The sequence below is a fragment of the Budorcas taxicolor genome, chromosome 19, assembly GCF_023091745.1.
Source record: "Budorcas taxicolor isolate Tak-1 chromosome 19, Takin1.1, whole genome shotgun sequence".
Taxonomy (NCBI): Eukaryota; Metazoa; Chordata; class Mammalia; order Artiodactyla; family Bovidae; genus Budorcas; species Budorcas taxicolor.
In genome coordinates this window covers 22,144,634-22,162,811 of record NC_068928.1, presented here as the reverse complement: position 1 = coordinate 22,162,811, position 18,178 = coordinate 22,144,634, and the positions used below count along the sequence as shown (strand labels likewise).

General features: G+C 43.7%; 1 protein-coding gene across 2 annotated transcripts in view; it reads right to left on the bottom strand.

The window, feature by feature from the left end:
* VPS53 (VPS53 subunit of GARP complex) overlaps positions 1-18,178 on the bottom strand; it is a 135,785-nt gene that overhangs the window by 20,628 nt on the left and 96,979 nt on the right. For both annotated transcript variants that reach the window (XM_052657246.1, XM_052657245.1), the window contains exons 18-19: positions 13,713-13,861; positions 9,667-9,736 (exon numbers count right to left, since the gene is read on the bottom strand). In XM_052657246.1, coding sequence (XP_052513206.1) covers positions 9,667-9,736; positions 13,713-13,861 — 219 coding nt within the window. The remainder of the gene's footprint in view (positions 1-9,666; positions 9,737-13,712; positions 13,862-18,178) is intronic.

Sequence of the window (18,178 nt, the reverse complement as noted above, 5' to 3'; positions counted from 1 at the left end):
TGCATTTGATCCCTGGATCGATTCTCCAGGAAAGATCCCCTGGAGGAGGGCATGGCAACCCACTCCAGTATTCTTGCCTGAAGAATTCCCACGGACGGAGGAGCCTGGTGGGCTGTAGTCCATGGGATCACAAAGAGTCGGGCATGACTGGGCGACTAAGCACAGCACAGCACATACACCCTACTGCCTAGTTAAAGACATGAGACATTTCTCCATCAACAAATGAATGAAGTCAGTGCTCTATGATGACCTACCGGGGTGGGATGGGCGTGAGGTGGGAGGGAGGTCCAAGAGGGATAGATATGTATGCATATGGCTGATTCACTTCATTGCAGAGCAGAAACTAACACAACATTGTAAACTAGTTATACTCCAAAACAAACAAAACAGACGAAAGGATAAAGGAGATGTTGTGTTCACACAATGGAATACTACTCAGCCACGAAAAAATGAAATACTGTCATTTGCAACAACATGGATGGACCCAGACATTATCATACTAAGTGAAGTTAAGTCAAACATCATATGATATCACTTATATATACTGAAATCTAAATACAATAGAAATGAATTTATTTATAAAACAGGAACAGATTCACAGACATAGAAAACAAACTTACGGTTACCAAAGGCGAAAGGTGGGGGCGGCGGGGGGTGGATAAATTAGGAGTTTGGGATTAGCAGATACACATTACTATGGACAAAATAGATAAACAACATGGTGCTACTATATAACACAGGGAACTATATTCAGTATCTTATTATAATCTATAATGGAAAAGAATATGAAAAACTATATAATCTTCATATACGTATATAACAGAATCACTTTGCAGGACATCAGCAGCAGTACTTCAATTCCTCTATACTTCAATTAAAAAAATAAATTAAAAACATGACTTGGGACATTATTTGCATCCCAGAAGGCTTCCTCGGGTTCTCTTCCAGTCAATGCTCTTCCTTCCCAACAAAGGCTACCACTCTTCTGCCCTCTGTGCCTCAGGACTGGTCTGCTGCTCATTAACCTGCTATGAACATTCTTGTACATGTCTTTGGTTGCCACACACCCTCATTTCTCTGGGGGTAGCATCTACGTAGAATTGCCGGATCAAGGGGTAGGCATATGTTTAGCTTTAGTAGAGACTGTCTGATAGTTTTCCAGTTTGGTTGTACTAATTTCCAGTCCTATCAGGAATGCCTGAAAGTTCCAGTTGCTTTACATTCTCACCAACACTTGGTATTCTTGGTCTTTTTTAATTTTAGCCATTCTGATTCTGTGATTTTAATTTACATTTCCCTAGACAATTAATATGCTTACTGGCGAGCCTCTTTTTGAAGCACCTGTTCAAGTCTTTTGCCATCTTTTCTACTGGCTGATCATCTTTTTTCTAATTGATTTGTTGAGGTTTTTCTAAAGTACATTTTTCAACTTTATTCAGGAATAATTGACAAATACACTTTAACTGCATATATTTAAAGTGTACAAGGTGATTATTTGATATACATACACTTTGTGCAATGATTACTAAGATCAAGATAATTAACTCTCCTTTTGCGTATGTGGTAAGAATGCTTAAGACCTACTCTCAGCAAATTGCAAGTACGTCACACTGTATTATTAATTACAGTTACCATGCTGTACGTTAGGTCCTTGGAACTTACTCACCTTACAACTGAAAGTGTGTACCCTCTGACCTTGGAGAAGGCAATGGCACCCCACTCCAGTACTCTTGCCTGGAAAATGCCATGGTGGAGGAGCCTGGAAGGCTGCAGTCCATGCGGTCACTGAGGGTCAGACACGACTGAGCGACTTCACTTTCAATTTTCACTTTCATGTATTGGAGAAGGAAATGGCACCCCACTCCAGTGTTCTTGCCTGGAGAATACCAAGGACGGTGGACTGCTGTCTATGGGGTCGCACAGAGTCAGACAAGAGTGAAGCGACTTAGCAGCAGCAGCAGCACCCTCTGACCTCCGTCTCTCCATTTCCTGCTTCCCCTAGCCCCTGGCAACTACCATTCGATTCTCTGTTTCTCTGAAATCGAGTTTTGGTTTTTTTCCTTTTAAGATTCCACACAAGTGATATGTTAGAGATTTTTAAAAGGATATATTTAGAACATGAGTACTCTGTCAGTTACATATATTGCAAATATCATCTGCTACTCTGGCTGGTCTTTTGACAAAAACAAGTCCTTAAGTACTCCAAATAATCTCTTCTTTTACGATTAGTACTTTTAATGTTTTGTTAAGGGATCTCTGCCTAACCCACAGTCATAAAAATATTCTCCTTTTATCTTCCAGAAGTTTTGTTGTCTTATCTTTCATTTTCAGAGCTATAATCCACCTGGAGTTGGTTCTTTGTTTTTTTTTTTTTGAGATAAATTCACCTTTTAAAAGTGTACTGTTCCGTTCCAGACATCTCATCATGCCACAAATAAATTCCATGGCCATTAGCAATCGCATCTCTTTCCCTCCTCTCCTCCAGCCTTTACCAACCAGTAGTCTGCTTTCTGTCTTGCGGATCTGCCGGCTCTGGACATTCCATATAAATGGAATCATACGTTCTGTGACCTTTTGTCTATGATTCTTTCACTTAGCATAATGTTTTCAAGGCTCATCTATGTTGCAGCATGAGTAAGTACTTCATTTCTATTTACAACTGAATGATATTGCCTTGTAAGATTAAGCCACATTTTGTTTATCCATTCATCAACTGATGGGCATTTGAGTTGTTTCTACTTTTTGGCTATTATGAATAATGCCACTCTGAATATCTGTGTACAACGGTTTACACGACACACTTTTCCAGTTCTTTTGGGTTTCTATCTAGGAGTGGAATTGCTGGGTTATATGGTAACTCCATGCTTAACATTTTGAGAAACCGTCAAACTGTTTCCCCAAACGGTTGCAGCATTTTGCATTTCCACCAGCAGTGTATGAGGGTTCTAATTTCTCCACATCCTCACTGGAACTGATTTGTTTTTTTGGGAACTGACTTTTGTATATGGTGTGTGGTTAGGGTTAAGATTAATTTTTTTCCGGGACTTCCAAAAACAGAAAAACATAAAACAGAAGTAATACTGTAACAAATTCAACAAAGACTTTAAAAATGGCCCACATCAAAAAATTCCTTACGAAAAATAAAGATTAATTTTTTTCCCACGTGGATATTCAATTACCCAGCACTGTTTACTGAGAAGACCATCCCTTCCTAACTGAATTATAGGGCTGCTTTGGCCATAAATCAAGTGTCTGTGTACGTGTGGGTCAATTTCTGAACTCCATTCCTTTCTGCTGGCCCATTTGTCCCTGTGTGCTTAACTACTTTAGCATTAAAAGCAGCCCTGGTATCTTGAAGTTTAAATCCTCCAACTCTGTTCTCTTTCTTAATAGTTATTTCAGCTATTTCTGGTCTTTTGCATTTCTATCCAACTTTTAGAATCCGATTATCAATTTACATTCACACCCACAAGCACCCATCCCACCCCTGCTGGGATTTCACTCTACCTATAACTTTGAAAGAATTGACATTTTAAAAATACTGAGTTCATGGGACTTCCCTAGAAGTCTAGAGGTTAAGACTCTGCTGCCAGCTCAGGGAGTATGGGTTCAGTCCCTGGTTGGGGAACTAAGATCCCACATGTCATGCAGAGTGACCAAAAATTAAAAAAAAAAAAAAAAAAAGTATTGAGTCTCTTAACATATGAACATGGACCTTCCTGTCATTTTAAAGATTTTCCTTAATATCTCTTAATACTGTATCATTTTTTGTGTAGAAGACTCACATTTTAAAAATACTTATTACTACCTAGATTTTACTGTATATGGTTTCATTAAAAATTTTTAAATTGTTTGTTGCTGGTATATACAAATATTGAAAATAATTTAAATACTGACCTTATATTGGCCCCCGCCTACTAAATTTCTATTCTAATAGTCTGTCTATAGATTCTTCTGGATATTGTCAATCACAGTCATGTTCTCTGTAAAATGTGAAAAATGACAGCTTTGTTTTTTCCCTTCTAATTGTATACCTTTTATTTCTTTAAAATTTTATTTTTTGCCTTATTTTCCTGGCCCGGACTTCAAGGGCAACGTGGGACAGAAATGTTGACAGCAGACATCCTTGTCTTGTTCCTAATGTCAAGAGAAAAATCTTTCTATATTTGACCATTAAGCGTGATGTTTACAGCAATTTTTTTTCCTATTAACCGACTCATTTCATTCATGAGCTTGCTCGGTCCTCCCATCTCCAGGACCTTGATGATCCTGCCATGGGCATAAACCCCTGTGGAGTGTGGCTGTGCCTGTCTCTTTGCTCTGTGTGGCACAAAGGGAGGCCCCTTTTCGACTGAGTGATAGAGGAGGCTTCAAGTTCTCGGTGGACAGGATGGTCTCATAAAAGTCAAGATGGGCCAGAGCTAACGAGACAGAGAAAAGTGAGCGGTTAGGGAGTGAAGAGATTCAAAAAGCTCCTTAGAAATAGAGAAGGGCTGAACAAACGGGAGAAAGCTCTACAGTGTGCACAGACACACAAGTACATTGAAAAAAAGGAAGGAGAAAGTTTAGTTTTTCTGAACACACATTCCATAATCAGAAAATCTAGAAGGAACTTACTTTAAGCACTAATTGAGTTTTGTGTCATTTCTCAAAATTTTATTGTGGATATCACTTAAAGTGGGTATTATGTGAGGGTGGACCACTACATTAAAAAAAAAAAAACTTGTTATTATGGAGAATTTCAAACATGTATGACATAAACAGAAGAATACAGTGACTCCTTATGCAGTCGGTTGTATTAACCAGAGACATTCTCACATGCTCATCTCAGTTAATCTATGCCTACAATACACTGGCTCTCAGCTGGGGGAGGGGGGTGTTAGTTCATCCTCCTACCCCCGGCCTGGATATCTGGCAATGTCTGGATGTATTTTTGGTTGTCAACATTGGCAGGGTATTACTGACAACTAGTGGGTAGTGGTAAGGGATGGTGCCAAACATCTTATAATGCACAGGGCAGCCCCACAACAAAAAAGATTCTCTAGCCCCAAATGTCAATAGTGCAGAGGCTGAGAAACCCTGCTGCAACCACTCCCTGTCCCTCACTTAATTTTTCTGAGGTTAAATTTACATACACTGAAATGTATAATTTTTAACTGTACAGTTTCGACAAATGGATTTATCCGTGTAGACCATCACATATGTTTCTGTATATACCCTTTTAAAATAAAATCACCTTTAACACATTTTCTTCTATTCCTAGCTTGCTGAGGTTTTGTCGTTCTTTTAAAAAATGGTCACTTACATGTATTAATTTTTATTAGTACACTTTTTTCCCCCCAAAGGAGTGCTTAAAAACACCCTGGGTCCTTTTCCTGACACAACAGTGAGCTGCTTCCTCTGCAAGTTTGTGCAAATGGATTCCATTTCTACTGTGTGCTTGGTCATACATACTGTGGCCAAAAGACTAATTAATGACCCTGCAAATCCCACAAGATTCTCTGAAAATCACAAACTAGCATGAAGCATGACAAATACTGGTATGGTTCAGTTCCGCATGCCCTTGCAATTGCTCAGGCAGACTCTGGGGCCCAAAGAGAAATAATTTACTTTATACAGTGATCAGGGAAAGAATCAAGAGCAGGAAAATGTCTCCTTTACGATTTTTTGACACAAGTATTAAAATGCAATCTAAAATTAGGATCTAGTACCTTTGTGGCAGAGGCCTCTGAGATTAGGCCTCAATCCTTGACTCTCACAGCTTTTGTTAAACTTGGATTACAGCTGCTATAAGACTTGTGACAGAATCTGCTTCATCAAGACTTTTTTCTTTCTTTTTTTTAAGCAGGAGTTTTAACAATTTTTTAAAAAAATGTGGACCATTTTCTAAAGTCTTTATTGAATTTGTTATGACACTGCTTCTGTTTGATGTTTTGGTTTTTTGGCTGAGAAGCATGTGGGATCTTAGCTTCCCGACCAGGGACTGAACCCGTACCCCTGCATTAGAAAGTGAAGTCTTAATCACTGGGTCACAAGGGAAGTCCCAGAATCTGTCTTAATCTATGAACTTCTCTCTGGTAACTTCCAGTTTCCTGTGGTTTTGCTGCTTGAGTGATCATGCCTCCAGCTCCATGACTGCATGGGCTTCTAAGCCCAGATACTCCAGCAAGCATGGACCCCAGCTAAACCTGAACTTCACGTGGGGATCTTCCAAGGGCCACGATGCCCTATAGTTCCTACTCATGGCCTCCCCACCCTCACCCGAGGCAGGGGCTATTGAGATCTATGCTCCCCTGCCACCCACTCACGTTTGTCTGGGGTCTGATGAAGTCAAAAGCCAGTTTCCAGATGGTTTTCTCATTCACATCTCAAAGCAGAATACTGGCCAAACTGATATTTTTCTGAAGATGCGGGCTTTTGGAGTCTGAGTTGATTATTTTAACATTCTTTTAGAGAAAGGAAAATCTGAGGAAAATAGATATGACATTGGATTCATGTGACAAGATGAAAATAGCATGGTTGCTGGACACTAAATCAGCTTGCAAGGCCTGGGCAGAGCTGCAAACTCATGGAAACATGTTCCCAATGAGTCAACTCTGTTCCAGGGGCTTCATCAACTCTAGAGACTTGAGAAAATTAGTTTCTAGAGACTATAAACAGAATCCAAAGCTTCTCTTGGACACACTAAGCGCAACCACTCTATGTCCTCTCTCATCACACACAGCAGTGAGGTGAACAGAGGGTCCCCGGTGAACATGTGCTCATGAAGCTGGACGTGCTGGGGCATTATTCTGCTGTTTCCCGAGGAGAGGGTTCATTCTGTGCTTATGACGTGCAAGCGGCAAGAATTTCCAAACACTGAAACTCTACACTCAGACGCAGTCGATTAGTGTCTGAGTCCACACAACCTCCCAGGACGTTTGCTGAAACAATGCTTCTGACTCTAAGCTGGTCAGCCAGACAGCCCACGTCAAGCATTGACTAGATGTTTCCATGTGAGAAGACAGGCGCTGACAAGAGAAACCAACTATTAATAGGAAGAGCTGGCATTTCTCGAGGGCTTTCCATGTGCCTGATGTTGGGTCAAGCACTTCAATGCATTGTTGTTATTCAGTCACTAAGCTGTGTCTGACTTTTTGTGACCCCATGGACTGCAGCAGGCCAGGCTTCCCTGTCCTTCACTATCTCCTGGAGCTTGCTCAAACTCACATCCATTGAGTCAGTGATGCCATCCAACCATCTCATTCTCTGTTGCCCCCTTCTCCTCCTGCTCTGTCTTTCCCAGCATCAGGACCTTTTCCAATGAGTCGGCTTTCTGCATCAGGTGGCCAAGTATTAGAGCTTTAGCATCAGTCCTTGCAATGAATATTCAGGGTTGATTTCCTTTAGGATTGACTAGTTTGATCTCCTTGCTGACCTTCTTCACTACATTATCTTGTTTAATCCTCACAACTACCCTGTGAGGTGGTACTGTGATTATCCCCATTTTATAGATGAGGAAACTAAAGCCCTTGAAGGGTAAGTAACTTGTCTAAAGACAAACAGCTGCTGGGTGGCAGAGACAGGATTCAGCATCAGACCTTAGTGATTCTGGAAGCCATAACCTTAAGGCTCACACCTACTGCCTTGGTATAGTGTAGGAAGGCCACTCACTTACAAAAAGAGTATAAAACATACAGCACTTATGAGATTCAAGAGATGCCTGTTATTCACAGGTATTACATCTCTGGCTTTGATACTTTTTGATGGACCCATGATACACCAGGGCACATGCTGACCTGCCGCCCTCCTGAGGCCTGACTCAGACCAGCATGGCCCAAGGGCCCAGGGTTGGGGCAAGTCATGGAGCTAGGAGAGCTGAGCCACCACCCAGTCAACTAATCCAGTGGAAGAGCAGGAGTTATGGAAATGCCTTGAATTATATATTCTCCTTACTTAAAAATGTAGTTCTTTCAAATATAGAAAGCAACTGAAATCAGTTCAGTATTGCTGAATACAGGTATACAGAGGATTTATTTTAATGACTATAAAGGGATCATACATGATCAGTACATGAACAGTTTGCATCTAAGTAAGTGTTTTTAAATAGTCAGGGGCTGGGGGTCCATACTCAATATTTTGTAACAACTTCTAAGGGAAAAGAATCTGGAAAAGAATAGATATATGCACACATATAACCGGATCGTTGTGCTGTGCACTTAAAACTAATACCATATTGTCAATCAACTGTGCTTCAATTAAAAACAAAGAACAACCAAACCGTCAAAAATAATGAGAGTAAAGGCAAACTGAGCCTTCTGTTTACATTTGTATGAAGATTAAGGCAGCACCATCTATGTAGACGTGTCTTGAGGCACAGAACTCAGGTGAGCAGGGTGGGGCTGATGGAGGAAGACTTGCTGGGTGAGGTGAACAGAGCTTCTCCGTACCAAAAAGATGAGCCTGTCTTTGCTTGTTGCTCGTAGGTGGCCTCTGCCCCAGCCACTAGGGCCCAGAGTCACCGAGAGCCACTGTGGCTCCCTCTGCCCAGATGCTTTTCTCCTAGTCCTCCTCCAGCCCCAGCTCTCAGAGGTGCCTCCTCCAACCATCCAGCCTAAAGCCACTCCTCCTCATAGAACAGAGAATATACAGAATATAAATATGTAAAGAATATATTTAGGGACTTCCATGGTAGTCCAGTGGTTAAGAATCTGTCTTGCAATACACTTCCCTGGTGGCTCAGACAGGAAAGAATCAGCCTGCAATGCGGGAGACCCACGTTTGATCTCTGGGTTGGGAAGATTCCCTGGAGAAGGGAATGGCTACCCACTCCAGTATTCTTACCTGCAGAATTCCCTGGACAGAGGAGCCTGAAGGGCTACTGTCCATGGGGTCGCAAAGAGTCGGACACGACTGAGCAACTAAAACACTTTCACTTTGCAATGCATGAACATGGATTTGATTCGTGGTTGGGGAACTAAGATCCCATGTGTTGTGGAGAAACTCAGCCCACATACCACAACTACTTAAACCTGCGCACTGCAACTAGAGAGTCAGTGTACTGAAACAGAAAGATTCCACGCGATACAGGGAAAATTCCATGTGCTGCAACTAACACCTGAAGCAGCCGAATGAATGGATAAATAAATATTTTAAAAGAATACTTCTCTATAAAAATATGACTGGAAAATTCCACAGACAGTGAAGCCTGGTAGGCTACAGTTCATGGGGCTGCAAAGAGTCGGACACGACTGAGTGGCTAAGCACGTGGCACATAAACACATAAAGAATATAATGAGTATCATGCTCCTAAGGTATTCTTTCAGATAACCTAGCTTTATACCCTGCATCCTGAGGTAAAAATGATCTTCTAACTTATTTGTTACTCGTATGTTATCTGTCTTTTCTTACTAGAGTGTAAACATCATGAAGGAGAGGTCTTGTCTGCCTGTTCACTGTGGTATGCCCTGTCCCTAGAATCAGGCCCAGGTACTTAGGGGGTGTGCTCAATGGAAAAAAATGCTTTAAATAAATGGATGAACGAATTAAGCTGCCAGATCATCATTCTGTCCTCAAACAGGGGAAACTGGTGGTTTTACGTTTACGTAGTGCCTCTGGACTAGAAAGATATGCGGTCTGATCCACAATAAAAGCGAGGGGAACAGCCCTATACCAGCTTCACCTCACCTGTTCTGCCCCCACCATGCTGATTGGCTTGCACTTGAAGAGGTGGGTGATGAACTTGGGAATGAAGGAGCTGTGGATAAAAAAGAAGTGACGGATTAGGTTCATTTTCTCTTTGGTAAAGAACTGCAGAAATTTTTCATTTTTTAAAGTTCTTATAATTCCTTCTGAAGAAAATGGAGAATTAAAGTAGATATTCTTATGTCCTACCAGCATGGATTCTCTTTTTTTTTCCCCCCTCTAATGAAAGCCCTGGTTTTATTTAGGTAAATCTGGCCTTGGGATGCTGGGGAAAAGCTGATTCCTCCTAAACAACAGAGGTGGATTCTAATTAGCCTCAGCCAGGCAGAGCATGGGGTTCCTTGGGTGACTGCTGCTGGTGCTGACAATTTGAGGACATGATCCAAGCCAGCGGGAGGGAAGGACTTCACTGCACAGCGGGGGCAAGACTCTCTTCTTTTTCAGCCTGTTTGTGTGTTTGGATTTAACATCTAGAGCTGTCATTTTCCCACTGTTCTAAGGATGAAGCCCGGCCCAAGGAGAGCAGGGTCAGTAGAGAACCTGGGTCCTTAGTAACATTGCTGAACCACTGCATCAGCCATCTTGGGATCTGTCCGATCTCCAGACTTCAGTTACATGAAATAAAAAATTCACTGCTTAAGTCAGTTTGAGTCAGGCCTTCTATGACGAGTAGCTGAAAACATCCTAATGGATGTGACAACCAAATATACATGAGGTGGTTATGGGATCTTAAATGCGAACATAGGAAATAATTGCTAAGGGAGTAACTGTCAGATCAGGGAACAAAATACACAATCTCCAAAGTATTTACTGGGGACTGAAGGGCAACCTGGGCCAGGTGGATTGATGATGCTCATCTGGGGAAAGGGAGAATATAATTTTAACAGGTCAGGGTTTTTTTTTTTTAAGAAAACCCTGCAGAGCCCTGAGTAGGGAAGGCTGAGTTGTACTGCTGCTGAAAAGAAGGCATGGGAACCAGAAACGCCTAAAATCAGGCCAGATTCGAAGACCAGGAGAACATAGCGCCCATGGCCGAAAGCAAGACTTGGAGGCTGAGGTAAAGGCTGGCCAGCCTCCCCTCTCCTCACTTTACAAGCTGCTCTCAGGCTCATGCCCGCCTTTCTCTTTGCTCTCTCTACGTTTTTTCCAGAAGGTTTGTGCCACTCTGAGAGACCTACTGGAGAGCCCACTGGCATGGCACTGGCACCTCCACCCCAGCACATCCAAGACTCTGCCCTACCCTGGATCCAGGCTCAGAGACTAGATCTCCTCTGGGCAGGCATTCAAGTCAGAAGCCACAGACTTGCCCTCAACCCCGAAATCCAGTAAGTTCTCAGTTCTTCCCTCAAAACCCACACCCACCCTTCCTGACCATCCCCTGGCTGCTGCCCTTCTCCTCCTCACTAGAGCTCTTTCAGTTGTTTCCTAACTGGTCTCCCAGCCTTCAGCCTCATCACTTCTAATCCATCAGCCATTAATGGGATTTATTTCAGATGCAAATATGATTAGGACCTTCCTGTGATCACAACTCTTACAGATAGACCCTCCTTGATTGTCTAGCCTCATCTCGCTGAGCCCTGGTACCTTGTGATTCAGGCTGGCTGGCCACATGCAGATCCTACGACTCTAGGCAATCTGAATCCTCTGTGCCTTTGCTCACACTGCTCCCTCTGCCCGGAATGCCTTCCCCACCACCTTGCGGGTCAGGACACACATGTATCTCCCGGACTCTGCTCAAGGACAGCTTTCCTGTGAAGCCTCTCCTCAGTCCCCTCCACCATACTCTGCAGAGTCCACAGACCTCCACCCTAATAAATAACCTACCTGGTTATACTTGTTTGCTGACATGTTTATTTCCTTCCACTTGACCGTAAGGCAAATGAAGCCAGGGACCACGTCTACTTAGTCAAAGCACTGAATTCTGCAGCTGGAACACAGTGGGTGCTCAAGGGGCTGCATGCTGAATGAACAATAAATAATAATGGCAGCAGCTAATACTTTTTAAATGTCGGCTTGGTACCAGGACTTTACCAGGAAGTTTATATGACTTCTCATTTTTTTTTCCTCCCAATCACTATTAAGAGATCTGTCTCATCATGCCCATTACTGAATGGAGGAGAATCCACTAAGTGGATGAGGGAAGTCACTTGTGGTTCAAACAGTAGTTTCCACCAGGGGCGTGATCTTGATGTCTAAATAGCAGAGACTGTTGTTGTTTCAGAGACCAACAGTGAGATAATAAAGTTAGAGGGAAAGAAATGTCAGCCCCAGAGATCAGATCTAGGGGAAGGCCAGCTAACTGATCAGGAGGCAGTGAGAACAAGGGACTACATGGCATGGATTTTTCCAGCTCTGAACTGGAGTCAGGCCAAAAAGTACGATGAGACTGAACTACAACTAACTGCAACGGCACAGTTTATAACCTAAGGTACTTCAAACTAAGTAGGTTTTGATCATGTGCTCCATCTGGCTCTGTGTGCTGGACTATAGGGGGAGGGGTGGGGAAAACATAAGGATCAGGGACACGTCTTTGGGGGAAGAGTTCCAGCAACGTGAGGGATAACTGCCAGGGGCTCCTCCAGACCCTCGCAGTGGTGGCAGTGACTACTCTTGGCTGAAGAAGAGTATTCTCACAGGCCCCATCTGAAGGTTCTGGTCTTCAGCTGGGATTTTACAGTGATGAGAGGGTACCATGGATTAAATTAAGGATCCACTTTCTAGATTACAGGTTAAACTTTTCCAGATGTGAGAGATGGCATCCTATGCCCAGCTCCCCCAATATGGGCTTAATGTGAGAGCCAAGGGCATTGAGAGAAGGTGAGCTGGTACTGGGACTAGTGAAGTAAACAGATCCCTTCCTCGCTTCAACATCAGCTCCATCAGGCTCCTGTGCAACCGCACTGGAGATTCTTGGTTACAGTAAATTTTTATAGAGATGCTGTTCCTACTGGGAGTTGTGGGGAGTGTCACAGTGTGATTTATCAGCAGGGCTTTTAACCTGCGCTAATGAGCACCCAGAGAGTGGAAGGGGTGTCAGCTCCCGGCCCATCTGCTGTCCTGCACACATTAATGCCTCCCGGGAAGGTCCACTCGAGCCTTTCCTGACACACTGGGAACTAAAGCTCAGGCCACAAGCCACTCCGTAATTGTTGCTCTTTAGGGGCTCGTGTGTGAGGGGGAGGGAAACCCTTAGTTGAACACAAACTGGGAGAGATCTGGGGAAGACAGAAACTTGGAGCCCTAAACCGTCCTTGGGGACCTGGATGAGAATAACCTCACTTCAGTAGTTTGGACAGGGCCGTTCATCCCAAAGCCCTTCCCTGCGAAGTCTGCCAAAACGCTTGTTTGATAATTGGTCAGAGGAGGCACTGACCCTCCATGGTGTCCAGCCTTGGGGAAAACGGTGCTATGGCCAGATGCTGACTGGCAAAGGACCAAAACATCTCCCTGCTTTAAAACAACAAGCCAGAAGTATCCACACAGGAGGACGGGCAGGAGACACACAGCGCAGTGTTCACTCCACCTACTTGGCAATGGACTGGCTCCCTGGCCTGCTCTTCCTGATTTCTTGTACCTTCCCTAGACTCATGGGTGTCCACAAGTGGATATACTCTGGCAGCCACAGTAATGAGAGCCGTGGGCGTGGAGGAAGAGAAGGCTCAAGAGAAACAGAACTCAGGGTTCCCATCCTCAAAAGCTTATTATCCAGTCAGAGAGACAAAATACATACATGAAACTGCTGAAAAATAATTTTAATCATCCAAACCTGGGGGGAGGCAGGGGTACCAGCACGTCCACATGGTTCGAATGACAGAAGCCCCCGACTCCTTTCTGCCTCTCTTGGGGGGTGGATGGTTGTGCTGCTGTTACTGTGATCTGCCACATTCAGCAGCAAATTCAGTGTGGTCAGTATGCTTCTCTGGGGTACAGAAAAACTATTTGGATGGTGGGGACGTCTGGATTGGGTGCATGCTGGTGATCAGCACGGCATTCAAAACCATCCAGTGATGCAGGTGCTCAGGACTTACTTTGCAAATTTAATGCAGAACTGCGTGAAGTATTTCCGCGTGGAGGCCAGGTTGTCACGGATGATGGGGACGTTCTGCTTAATGTGAAGGATGACCGAGGTGACATAGGGGCTCTGGTCACCAACGTGCTCCACGTTCTGCCACTGCATCTGCAAATGGAGACAAGGCGGGACAAGTCTTCAGAGCCTGTGCAGGAGGACAGCGTTATACTGGGGAAGGTGCAGGGACAGGTGTACAGTATGGTGATTCACAGTTTTTAAAAATTGAAGTATAGTTGATTTACAGTGTTGGGTTAGTTTCTGAATGGTTTTTAAAGGTGATGCTCCACTTATAGTCATTATAAAATACTGGCCATATTCCCTGTGTTGTGCAAAAAAATCCTTTTGGCTTATTTTCTCTGCTTTCTTTGGTAGCTTATATCTTCTACTTTTCTAACTGAAAATTTCCATAATCAAACATTAGACTCTTACTCCAAGAGCAGTTGAGATTATGTAGGATTTTAAGGAAAGAGCATCTCTGTAAATATGAGGGGCAGGTCAGAGGTTAAGACAGTGCTGTGGGGAACAGGGCAGGGGCTGTGTGGATGGCAGGTTTGGGGCATCATTGAGAGGTCCTGCATGGCCTCTGACCAGGCAGGCCGTGAACAAAATCAAGAGGCCTGAGACTTCCCTGGGGGTCCAGTGGTTAAGAATCCGCCTTGCAATGCAGAGGACTTGGGTTCGATCCCTGGTTGGGGAACTAAGATCCTGCATGCCACGGAGCCACTAAGTGCGTGCACCACAGTGGAAGATCCTGCAGGACACAATGAAGATCCTGGGTGTTGCAACTAAGATTGGACGCAGCCAAATAAGTAAACATATTAAAAACAAAATAAAAAAATGAGAGACCTGCTGGGCTCCAGTTCTCACAACCTGAGGACAATTAGGGGAAATGCTCTGAAAAAACATGCACAGTAAAATGGAAAAAGAAGCAGTGGTGTGATCTTCCCACCACCACCTCACCCCGGAAATGTTGGAGAAGAGGGGCGGTACCAGCTCCCAGCCTGCTTCACACCACCGGCCAGGACTGAGATGGGGTTCTGCAGGGTCAGCCTCTCAGAAAGGAGCTGAGCTGCCTGTTAAAAAGATCCTGAGCCGAACACAAACTATATAATGTGTTCATAGAAGGAAGGCAGTCCTTCTGAGGCCTTGATGTTTCTGGCAAGAAAATACTATTTTTACAGAGCTCCTGGGGAAAGGAAAAATTCAGTCCTGAGAGAATGTGTTTAAAAGAATCATACTGTACACACGGATGATCCCCCAGCTCCTGGGAAGCTCAAATGACTCTATGTTTTGTCCTAATGTTTCTTCACATCAACAGATATTTATGGCCTAAAAGCTTTGGGTCTGTGTAAGCAAAGAACCATGCAAAAGCTGGAAGACACCTCCATCTTCATTTTACAGATAAGAAAACCAAGGCCCAGGTAAGCTTTCATAATAAGGCTCCAGAAAGAAAAGGACCTCTAATTTTTTTACTGGGGGAAAGAATAAAAGCAAAGGATGTAGAGATGGTAGAAAAGTCTAATACGAACTGACTTTATATTCTAATGCTTTGGCCACTTCTAATGTTTTCCTCATCCTCTTCTGTTTTATTCAAGAGACTTCTTTTCCCATCTGATATGAAAGATGTGACCCATTCAAACAATGAACATCCTAGGGGGGCTTAAATGAGCTCACAGGGTGAGGCCAGAATTGGCAGGTGCTGTTACCATCTACACTTCATCGTCCACTCCCAGCTTGTCAGCAGCTCCGCGGCAGAAGGCCCCCGGGGAACAAAAGCACAGTGAGCTCCGCCCTCCACCGAAGGCAAAGCTCATCCATAGTAATGACTGCTCTTTTCCAAGCTGGCAGCAGTTGACGTTTCAACAGCTCGAAAAGTTCGTAAACAATTATCTAAGAACGATGGTTCTCCATTGACAGAAGACAACCACAGTGGGAGGTGGTGACATGCCCTGTCATCGGTTACAAAGCAACTCTGGGGCAAGACGGAGCTCGCAGTCTGAGAGTTCAAGTTCCTGCTGGAGAGCTGCCTCCTCTTGACCACCACTGGCCATGTTAGTATGTGTCCACACTGGGAATCTAGGTGAAAGATCCGATTTTCCTGAATTCTTAGGCCATTTCAAACTCCATCGGTCAAGACAAATGAAGTACTGACAAAAGTCAAATGGATTCATGAGTTTCAATTTAAGTCAACCCAGGACTTCCCTGGAGGTCCAGTGGTTAAGACTGTGTTTTCACTTCGGGGTCAGGGGTGTGATCCCTGGTTGGGGAACAAAGATCCCACATGCCACTTGGTGTGGCCAAAAATTAATAAAAATTAAAAAAAAAATTAAGCCAGCTTTGTGGAATAAGAAAAGAATTTAAAGTACTGGAAAACAATGAAAGTTGACATTGTTCAGACTATTCTCTAAAAAATGAGCAAAATACAGCCAGCAGTAATGCTGTCCAGCCACAGCTCTGCCATCTTCCCCCCTGATGACTTAGGGTTTGGGTTGTAACTCGAATGTGCCAATGTACCTACATCAAGACCTACTGTGTGCAGGTCATTTGGCCCGGCATTTGGCACACATCATCTCCTTTGCTGTTCACACATGATCTTACTTACAGCAGTCTTACTGACAAGGAGACTGAAAAAGCTCAAAGAGAAGAGGCCCAAAGTCACTCAGCTGATCAATGGCAGAGTGGAGGCAGCCCAAGCCCATCTTAAACCCAAGCACTACACTGGGCTGTTTCCTAGACACATGTTAATTATTTCAAACAAACAAAAACAGTACTTAACTCAGCCTTAGTTAAGGGGAGCCCGGTTTCTCACGGAGAAGCTAATGAGATACACAGTGATCAAGGGACATAAAACAGTAGCTTGTACTGGAAGAACAAACATCCTGCAAAGCCATTAGTGGAAATAAGACTCCAACTTTTCCAGGTGAACTTTGCAGCTGACCTTTAGAACTTCATACTTCATAGAACTCCATACTTCAAGGTTTTTCTTCTGCGCTTTTTGTTTAGAAAGTGGGGTGGGGTTGAATACCATTGGTGCTATTTGGACAAGAACAAGTTTGCAAAAGAAGCAGTAACCAAGATGTAGGGTTGATAGAAACAGCAAGCAAGGAAACGATCCATTTACAATACCAGAGTCCCAGGGACCCCACACAGCCTCAGGGGGAGGTTGTGGGGCAGGGCATTGCCAGCCCCTGTGGTTTTTGGTGCCTGTGGAAGGAGAGTGTGGTGGCCCCTCACAGGGAAGGCTGGGGAGATGCCCACAGCAGTAGAGACCTCTGACTCCCCCACTGATCAGAGGATGGAGCTCCACATTAGTTCACTACGGCATGTGTGTTTCTCCATGGCTATGTGAAACGTGCACAGAGGTCACCTGAGAAATTAATTTTCCTCAACCGAGAATTCAGAGTCTCACATATTCATCTTATCTCAAAACTAAAGTTGTACAGAGCAGACTCAGACCTGTGGAGTCTGGGAACATTGCGGGCGATCAGAGTCTAGTGTTATGGGCAAGGCTGCTGGGATGTTGGCCCCAGGCACGCGCACATGCACACGCTCACACCTCTTGTCTGTCCGGGCTACTTTTACTCCTTCAACAAGCGTGTGTTGTTTTTAGGCACCTTCCCCAAGTATAGCACTCAACTAAGTGCTGTGTGGGGAATAAAAAAGAGGAAGGACATTCTACCGAGCACCTACTATGTACTAAGCATCATGATCGATATTCTCCCATGAACCTACTGCTTATGACAATTATGCAGTGAAGGAGGTATTCTTATTCCTGCTTCATGAATGATAAGACAGATGTGAGGACAATCAGAGACTGGCCTAATGAACTGATAAGTCTGCAGGGAGAAGATCTAGACATTGGTCTGACCAACTCCAAAGTCCCTGTTTCTTTCCACTTTATCATGCTGCTTTCCAAAATAAGTGTTATCACCTGAAATGAACTTGAAATTAACTAAGGAAATTTGGGGCAAGCAAAATCTGTGTACAGATGAGCCTGTCCAAAGTAGAGGATGTGGTGGTGTTGATGGTGGTACAGAAGAGGAGGAAAGCATGACTCTTCTTACTTCTTTGCTCAGGGATACACATTCCTTAACTCTGAGAGGAAAACCAGTAAGATCCAGGATAGAAAGTGGAGCAATAAAGGCTTAAGATTTTTTTTTAATTCACTGCTGGGCCAATGGAAGGTGAATTTGTATAAGCTTTCTTACAGGTGATTTGAAAATATTTATCAAAAATTTTGGCATTTTACATAGTTTTAGATCTCTGCAATTCCTTTATGGCAACTAATCTGAAGATAGTAATTATGAATGCTCAGAAAACACACACCCACACAAAGTTGTCCATTGCTGGACTATTTATAAATGTGAAAAATTGGAAATAGCCTAACATCCATCAAAAGTGAAATGATCACATACATGTCAGGGG